This window comes from Pteropus medius, unplaced genomic scaffold (assembly GCF_902729225.1).
Source record: "Pteropus medius unplaced genomic scaffold, Ma_sr-lr_union100, whole genome shotgun sequence".
In the NCBI taxonomy this organism is placed as follows: Eukaryota; Metazoa; Chordata; class Mammalia; order Chiroptera; family Pteropodidae; genus Pteropus; species Pteropus medius.
Genome location: NW_024354911.1, coordinates 2,066,728 through 2,076,512, shown reverse-complemented (window position 1 = coordinate 2,076,512; position 9,785 = coordinate 2,066,728). Strand labels below are relative to the sequence as shown.

The following is a 9,785-nucleotide window of genomic DNA, read 5'->3' as shown; positions in this document are numbered from 1 at the left end:
TCAAATGTCTGGATTCGGGTGGTCATCCAGCTTTAGTTCCTTGGAGAGCCAGCTGAGGATGTGGGGGAACAAAGAACACCCAGTGCTGGGAGGACTGGTCAGTAGCAGCTGCAGCTTTAGAAGCTGGAAGGAGGGAGACCCCAGCTTCACGCCCTGCTGCTACCCAGTGGCAAGATTTTGGTACTGCAGGCAATGGGTCTGGATGATACGGCAAAAGGGTCAGAGCTGGAAGATGCCTCTAGGGAGTGTTATCTGGTCTTCTCTGATCCTGTTTTGCAGATGCCCTGAGAGGGGAGGAACTTACCCCCAGGTTACCCAGGGCAGAATCTTGGGCTGGGATTGGCTTTCAGGGCAGGGTGCTTCCCCTCAGTCCTGTGGTGCTCAGGAAGCTCCCCTGGAGCCTCAGAGCAAGGGAGGTTGAGCTCTGTATCCTTTGCTTGAAGCCACTTCCTCCTGGGAGTCTTCCAGAGTTTCCTCCAGCAGGATGTGGCCTCACTCTTGCCCTGCAGCCCTACACACATCTCCTCTCCTTGTTCGTTCTGCTCCACCAACCCTGAACTGTTTCTCTCCCTCAAGCAAATTAGATAGTAGGGCACCTGGAGACATTAAGGATGAAGAACCATCTTCACTACATGAGGGTCACCAGCCAGGGGCCCAGCTCTGTCCTAAGACTTTACCTGAATTACATCACTTGAGCCTCATAACGACTACAGGAGGTTGGAGTGATTTTTGAGCCCATTTTTTTTTTTTTTGGCTGGGTACAGTGAACTTTACTGATGGTGCAGGACAAGGTAAGGCTCCCTAAGCCTCTCCCCTTCTTCAGGGGGTCCAGGAGATTCTCAGTGTATTGGGGGATCGATTTGGGGCAAGGACTCCCCAGCAGCTGAGGGCCTCTTCTTCTCGCTGGGGCTGGTGGTCCATGGGGCTCTTTCTCCTCGGAGGCCATGTGGACCATAAGGTCCACCACCTTGTTGCTGTAGCCAAATTCATTGTAATACCAGAAAATGAGCTTGACAAAGTGGTCATTGAAGGCAATGCCAGCTCTAGCATTGAAGGTGGAAGAGTGTGTGTCTCTGCTAAAGTCACAGGAAACAACCTGGTTTTCCGTATAGCCCAGGATGCCCTTGAGGGGATCTGTGATGCCTGTTTCACCGCTTTCTTGATGTCATCAAATTTGGCAGCTTTCTCCAGAAGGCAGATCAGATCTACAACTGACATCCTGGGGGTAGGGACACTGAAGGCCATGCCAGTAAGCTTCCCATTCAGCTCAGGGATGACCTTGCCCACAGCCTTAGCAGTGCCAATAGAAGCAAGGATGATGTTCTGGGCAGCCCTTCGGCCATCAAACCACAGTTTACTAGAGGGGCCATCCATGGTCTTCTGGGTGGCAGTGATGGCATGGATTGTGGTCATGAGTCCTTTTATGATTGCAAAGTTGTCATGGATGACCTTGGCCAGGGGGGCCAAGCAGTTGGTGGTACAGGAGGCATTATTGACAATCTTGAGAGAGTTGTCATACTTCTCATGGTTCATACCCATCACAAACATGGGGGCATCTGCAGAAGGGGCAGAAATGATGACTCTCTTGACTCCACCCTTCAAGTGAGTCCCAGCTGCAGGAAGATGCGACTGTCTGTCAAATGGGCGGAACAGAGAGACGAGCCCCAATTTTTGAGTGAGGAAACAGGCACAGAGACATCATAACTTTTAGACACCTGGGCAGGAAACCCTGCTCTATCCATTCTATGGAGAGGGGCTTGCATTGGAGATGAAAACTATCCCCATGGTCATATGACAATCAGCTATGACCAGACACTGAAACAACTGGTACAGGGGTCTTGTGGGCTCCAGTCTCAGCGACACCACTATGCTGCTGTGTGACTTTGGGTAAGGCCCGTCCCTCTCTGAACCTCTGGTTCCTCATCTATGAAATATATGTGTATGTATTCTGAGTTTCCTCAGAGATCCATTCTGGGTCTGGAATTTGGCATGTCCAACCTTAGCTTAGCCTGGGGTGCATTGTTCTGAAGGGCACTGGGAAGAAGGGGTGAGCGGGTGACGGGTCTGGGAGGGCAGAGCTCAGGCTGGGTCCCTCAAGTGCACCTCCTGCTGGGGTGTCAGTGTGGGAGGCCGGGGGCAGGGGATCCAGGGGAAGTGTTATTGGCTGTGAGGGTAGGAGAGGGGTACAGATTGGGCCAGGTATGGGGTAATGGGCTGGCCCTTGGGCCTAGGAACCTTTTCCTCTGCTGCCTGCCATGGAGGGGCATTTTTCTTGGCAGGAAACAACCTCATCAATCAGCGGCAATGGGGGGCTGACAGCTGGCCACTCCCCGACAGCCTGCTTAAGGCAGACTCATAAATCCCACTTGGGCTGGGGCTGGGCTGTAAATTCCTGTGATTCATGCCTGGTCTCTTGGGCTATGGGACATTCTGCTCTCTCCTGGGCAGAACAAGGGGAGTAGCTTATTCATGGAGCCTGGGGGGCTCAGACAGCCTCTTCCATAGGCTTGTAGGCTCTATGGAGATGTGGCTGCTAAACCCCCTAGGACACTTCAGGCCCACCCTGAGCCATCTTCACCCAGTCCTGTCTATCTCAGCCTTCAATCTCAGCCATTCCTGATCTGGCCTAAATCACTGCAGGGATTACATGTGAAGACACTTTCTGTGTCCTCTGAGATCTCCTGGGGCCTGTGGCCAAGAGGGACCACCGACTTACCTTAACTTCTCCTGCTACTCCACACGTCAATCCAACTTGATGATGATGAGGACAAGGTGGGAACCAGGGCCCAGTCTGTGTTTCTCATTCCAGTGGGCCTGGGGCCCTGAACCCACTGTCTTACAGGGAGGGAAGGGCCTCAGAGACCTTCTGGTGCAAGGCTGCAGTCATTTGTCAATTTCCACAAGGACTTTTATGATGCTCATATGCCAGCCTTTCTTATTGACTTAACATTTTTCTTTAAACTGGATCACTTTTAAAATTTCAATGTGTGTTTGAGCCTTGTCTTAAGCAATATTTGTGAAATCAGGTGTCTGATGTGTTGGTTAAACACACACACACACAAACACATACACACAAGAGATTAATACATGAAAATAAATACATGGTTAAAATAGCAAATGCCCATCTGTGAACTGTCTAAAATAGTCTTGTGTCTCACCAATGAGGCACATACCTTTCTTTAAGAAAAGTGGCTCTATGAACATCAGTGTGCAGGCCAACAAATATATGAAAAGATGCTCAGTATCGCTAGCTATTAGGGAAACGCAAATCAAAATCACAATGAGATACCATCTCACACCTGGTAGAATAGCTATAATCAATAGGACAAGTAATAACACATGCTGGAGAGGATGTGGAGAAATAGGAACCGTCATACACTGTTGGTGGGACTGCAAATTGATACAGCCACTATGGAAAACAGTATGGAGAGTCCTCAAAAAACTAAGAATCGATCTTCCATATGATCCAGAAATCCCTCTCCTGGGTATTTACCCCAAAGACTTGAAAACTCATATCCATAAAGATTTTTGCACACCAATGTTCATAGCAGCATTATTCATGGTAACCAGGACATGGAAGCAACTGAAGTGTCCTACGATAGATGATTGGCTAAAGAATCTGTGGTACATATATACAATGGAATATTACTCAGCCATAAGAAGAGACGAAATACTGCCATTTGCAACAACCTGGATAAACCTCGAGATGATCATGCTAAGCGAAATAAGCCAGACTGAAAAAGCTGAAAATCATGTGATATCACTTATATGTGGGTTACAAACCTAAAAGCAACAAATGAACAGGACAAACAGAGACTCAGGGACATGGACAATGGACTAGTGGTTACCAGAGGGTAGGGGGTGGGGTAGGAGGGGAGAGGTAGACAGGGTAAAGGGGATCAAATATAGCGGGGTTGGAGGAAGGTGAAGTGGGTAAAGGAGATCAAATATATGGTAGCTGAAGGAAACTGGAGTCTGGGTGGTAATCACACAATAGAATATGTAGATGTCAAATTTTAATGTACACCTGAAAATTCTATAATTGTATTAACCAATGTTACCCCAATAAACTTAAAAAAAAAAAAAGTGGCTCTAGTTCTTTTTATTTTACAGACAAGGAAACCAAGGCATAGAGAGATATAGGAACTTGCCCAAGGTCATGCAGTACTGAGATTATCAGCCAGCTCACCTGACTCCCAGTCTAGTGCTCATTTTACAGAAACGTGCTAATTATTTGTGATCAGGATGTATAGGCCTTTCTTTCCCCAGAAGCACGTTTGGATCTCCAGAGGCTTTTTGGAGAGTGTGCCTTAACGCAGAGCACAATGGGCTTCCTGGCAGCAGAACGATGGGGGCAGGCAGACATCCTGGGTCTCCTGGTGAGATTAGGCACAGCCTTGTGCTCTGGCTGCCCTTCTTGGTGTCCATGGCTCCTACAGCAGCTCGAGACTGGGAAGACATGAAGAAAGGGGTCTTAGGGGAGGTGGAGAGCAGGGCTCCAGCAGCTGCCCTTCCCTAGGGAGCTGTTACAGAGGCGATAATTAGTGGCATCAGCTCCCAGGCTGGCAAGGCAGGTGGCCCTATTAGCACCTTCCCTGCACCACTGCCACTTTCACACTTTCAAGCTTTTGCCACTGTACTGCCACTGCCGCCACTGTCATCACCCCAGAGACATGCGGAGCCAGGAAGGATGTGTGTGTGCAGGGTGGCCAGGGCGTGTGTACACTGCATACACACAAGTCCATGCACACACAGCACATGTGCACACATACACACTCATAATCCAGTGCACACATATTGTGAGATGTGCACATCTAGGTATATGCACACTACACACACACACATACACGCGCGCACGCACACACACACACACACAGAAACATATATATCTAATCCAGATAGACCAGCATGGTAATATGTACTACCTAACATCGTATAAGTACAGATTCCATATAGTGATGTGTATACGCAGGGGTGAGCTTAAATACGAAGACATACAGTGCACACATGCAGATGCCCATGCAGAATGTAGACACACATTCATACCAAGAGACTCAGGTGTGGTATTCACACAAACAGCCTGACATGTGTCTCCAGACTCAGGGGTACATGTGGAATTGTACACATCTGTTGGTGTTCCTACAGGTTGGTGAGCCTGCAAAAACACACAGAAGCACATGGTGTACCGTTTGTATGCAGGAATACTTACATGCACACATACATGCAAGAGCATGTACGAGGGTTATGCTTTTCTTGGAATCTAACAGGGCTCCAGGTACAGGGACTAATTAATTCCCTGGAGAAGAGAGGACACATTTAATGAATTTTTATCATTCCTGACAGAGGGAGAAAGGAAAGGAAGGAAAGAGAGAGGGATGGGGGGCAGCTGGAAGGGTGCAGGTAAAGAGGGGGTGAGAGCAGGTTTGAGAGACCCTCAGGGTCCAGGGCATTAACCCTTTCAGCTCATGCCAGGCCCAGGGATCCCATCACTCAGCTCCAGTCCCAACACCAAGAGGGCCCTTCAAGGCAAGTGGTTGGGCCCGTATAGAAATCTCCTCACAGCGCTCCCTCTGCACAGTTCTGGTGAAGGAGACTCACCTGGTCTTTCACTTGCTTCTGCTGACTGGAAGTCTGCTGCCCTGGGACCTCCCACCCTCAGCCCCCTTTGCTTTGTGGGTCCATTGGCTCAGGGGCCAGGGACGTCTCCTTTCATAGGACTGGGTGGGAAGATATGACTGCTCAAAGAGGCCTCCCTGGACACCCAAGCAGCTCACTCTGATCTCTGCCCCAAGAGAAAGTCAGGGACACATGGGTGGACAAAGGGAGACTCTGAGGGAGAGAAGGATGTGAACCAGGAAAGAGGAGAGATGAGGGCGTGGAAGTGAGACAGAGACACAGGGACCAGAGATGAGAGAGATGCAGACACGAGAGAGATGGAGAGACACTAATAAAGAGACAGAGAAAGCTGTGAGAGAGACTGAGACTTAGACGGTGAGAGCCAGACAGGCCCCGAGACACAAAAGGAGATCTAGAGACAGAATCAGAGCCAAGATGAGACAAATCTTAAGTGAAGAGATACAAAGAAAGGTCCAGAGACTGGGGGAGACAGCCGAAATCTGCCAGTTTCCCTGGTCAGAAGGGGATCCTCCATGTGGAAGCATGGGGGAAGAAATTATGGCCTAAAGAAGATGCTGTGTGTTACTTCCTGGGCCACGCGACTTCTCTGAGCCTTGGCTGCTGGTCTATAAAGTGGGGAGTGGGCTGAACCTACTTCCGAGTGGGCCCTGAGGCTCAGGAAAAGGTAGCTTGGCCCTCTGTTCCCTTTACTTCCCCCTGGGGCACATGAGCCTGCAGATGGGGATGGGGGCTCTACAGGGGCTCAGGGTTCAGGACCCACTTGGAAGCCCTGGAGCTGGCAAACCTGGTAAAAGAGGAATGTCTCGGTGGGGCCCATGTAATGTGCTGCAACCGCATAGCACTGAGTGATGGAGGGTTTACCCTGAATATTGAAAATGCATAAATATCCATTTTCAGGCACCAAGGCAAATATAAATACAAGGTAGGGGGTGTCAGCCTGCACTAGTAATATACCAGCTTGCTGCTGGTGGTGGCATGGAGACTTTTGCTTGACTGTTAGGAGACTTTTTGAAATGGCTTTATGATTGACTTCCAACTGCCACCTGGGTTCCTTCTCCCGGAGAAGTGGCTCCTTGGGAATCACTGCCTATGCTAATGGTGGAGCATGATGGTCATTCCTGAGCCTGCTCCATCCCCAGCCTTCAGGGCCTCTACCGCCTTTGCCTCCTCTAGCATCTCTTGGCTCAGGAGGGAGGTGAGAGGCAGCATGTCTATATCAGGCCTGGCATGTGCTCAGCCCTGGTGCACTAGGATAGAATCAGAGGATCTCCAACCTTCCTGTGAGAGCTTCTGGACTGGGACATAGAGAAGCCACTCTAGGTTCTGCTCTCAGAAGCTCACACAAGGAGAACTGAGGCTCATAGAGGAGAACCACATGGCCAATGGCGGCATCCACATGTCCCACCTCAGTCTGATAGGTCTACAGCCCCCTGCCCAGGAGGTTAAGCAGCAGGGTCCTTGCAGCAGGATGAGCAGGGAAGGACATGGCGCCCCTCCTGGATTAGACACAGGTTCTGCCCCATGCTGGCTTGTCAGACCCTTCTCTCTGGGCCGGCAAGTGAAGGCCCCGAGACAACTTCCTGTCTCTCCTCTAAGAGCTGGGACATGGGCTTGGGGCATCCTCATCCCTGCAGCCTGCACATCTGAGTGGCGTCTTTTCCTTTAAGCTGAGACCGAGGGCCCATGGTTGTGTTCAAGGGGCCTTCTTTTCACAGAAGAGAAGCCATACTTCCATGGGAAGGCACAGGGTGTTCTCCATGCTGTGGTTTTTCAGGGTCCCTGAGTCTCCTCTTCCCAGAAGGGGTGGGGATGGCCTTCCCTTCCCAGAGGGAGAGCCTACATGGGCCAGAGGGAGCTGAACAGTCACCTGCTACCGGGGCTGCATGGGAAGACTATTTGTGGAGGTCACAGGTGCTGAGTCAGCATCATGAACCTGCTGGGCGCAAAGCAGGGGTGGGGATGGGGCCAGATAGACTGGGTAGGTGGTTGGGGATCTGTAGAGAGAAAGCTGAGGCTGAACCTGGAACCGCAGAACTCTTCTTTCCTCTCTTTACTGGTTCCTCATCTTTACCTTCATAATTCATTGTTATCAAGGATCTTGGTGGTGGCACCACTACAGTGGATGACACAGGCCCAGGCCTGTGCCTTTCAGGCCCACTCTGCCAGAAACACCAACAGGATTGGGATACCTAGGTGCCTGAATGAATAGCCTGGCCAGTCACTGGCCAAGGTCAGCTTTGGCCAGCTATTCTCACATTGACGTAGAAAGTGAGAAATGCTGCAGAGGCCAGTCACCTGGTCTGCTGTCAGCGAACTCTCTTCTCGGTCCTGGTTCTGGTGGCTAGTGTGGGGCATAGACCGGCGTGGACTCTGGATTTATTCTTGAGTGATTTCCCATTGGCTCGCATCCCCATGAGCAACTCCTGTCTGCCCTTCTGCATGGTCAGGATGGAAGTCTGCAGACCATACTCCAGGCACCTGTGCTTGCTGGCTCTCTGTTCAGCTCTTCTGAGAAGAGGCACTAGCAGGTTCCAGCACCTGTATAACAGGTGCCTCTGGTTCCAGTGTCAGCAGCGGTGGCACCTCCAGGGGCACAACATTGAGCATAGGCTGTGGGCTCCAGCTCAGGGCCACAGGAGCCTCCTTATGTCCAGATCTATCTCCTCCTCTCCACACCTCTTTAGCAGTCTGGCCTTGGAGCCCCTGCTTCTCATTTCTTCAGGAGAAAGAACCCCACTGGGCCCTGGATAGCAGAGAAAGCTCTTATATCTTCTCTGGGAAAGACCTTGCCTTCCCTGCATGTAAATGGACAGGTCTCCTTCCCTGCATGTAAATGGACAGGAATCCCATCTCTCTGGGCATCGTGGGCACAGACAGATAGATCTCCAGTCACAGATGCAACAGGGGCCTCATCAGGAGCTGCTCCCCAATGTCTTCTCTGGCTCTTCTTCCCTCCTCAGGGACTTCAGTTTCTTAAGAGTTGTGCTCCCCCATAACTGTGGTTTGTCCCCACTTTGGCCCCAACCCTACATCCTGGTCCCTCTAGACACATGCTTTTGGCTTCTGCCTCTGCCATGAACTGACTTCATCGCTTAGAAGATCAAGTTACGTAGGGAGACAGTCTAGCCAAGTCATTTTCCACCAGGCCAGAGGTCACTGAATGGTCATGGCTTTGCCTGTGGTCAGACATTCATGCCTGTTCCAGAGAGACCCAGAGGAGCAATTGGGCCTGGGAGTGGGGCTACCTTCTTTAAAACAGAGTGGGAATGGGGCAGGGGCCACTAGTGGCTGAGAGGCTACACTCACCCTGGCCCCTTCACCTGGGCCCCAGCGATGCCTGCTGTATGCCAAGTGCCATGCTGGGCTAAGAGGGGGAAACAGAGATGAATGAAATTGAGTCCCTGCTCTCAGGAGCTTAGATTCTCATGTGAGTGACAATGTTTCCATAAATAGCAAAATACAAGAGTATCAGAAGCTCTGGTGTGAAGAGGACAGAGAATTTAGCTCTGACAGAGGGGTAGGAGTACTTCACCAAAGGGTTGCTGAGTGGGGGTTTTAGCATGTGGTTCTGGGGTTGCTGGAAACACTCCCCTGTGTAGATGCAGATGGTACAGCAGGAACAGTGGCTCTGTGTGGGGGAAGGGGACCTGACTACTGACCTGCCTAACTTGGTTGGTGAGAGAGCCCAGAACAGTGGGAGTTAAGCAAAAGGGAGGCAGGGCTGGCTCCTGGAGGACAAGTGTCTGATTGAGGGTGTGGTTGTTATATGGCAGGCAGTGGGGGGCCCTAGGAGGTTGCCGAGAATGGAGGGGGTGGTCTGAGTGAGAGCAGAAAGGCCCAGAGGGAGGTGGGCGATAGGGTAGCAGTGTCAGGAGGGCTTGTTTGGCTGAGCTGCTCTGTTTGTCTGGGGGTCAGGACAGCCAGCCCTCTGGCCCTCTTGCTGGGCCCCCTACCTGTGTTTAGACCTGGGCAGACACATAGCCCTCTCCAACTCAACACCCCCGGCTGCAGCCTTATGTCAGGCCTAAAATTAGCCTTGTGGGTGTGGGGCAGCAGGAGAAATAGTCATGGGAATTGAGGTAGTGACAAGGCCTGCCAAAAGATGATGGACATAGGCCTGGATCTGGAGTGGTATTGGGGTTCCTTGT

The 9,785-nt window shown here is 51.1% G+C and overlaps 1 protein-coding gene across 1 annotated transcript; it reads right to left on the bottom strand.

The window, feature by feature from the left end:
• LOC120597822 (glyceraldehyde-3-phosphate dehydrogenase-like) lies at nt 1–2,572 on the bottom strand. The gene is given in 4 exon segments (XM_039856493.1): nt 1–123; nt 905–1,134; nt 1,137–1,613; nt 2,563–2,572. Coding segments are annotated over 4 exon segments (840 nt in total).
• Between the last annotated feature and the right edge of the window lie 7,213 nt (nt 2,573–9,785).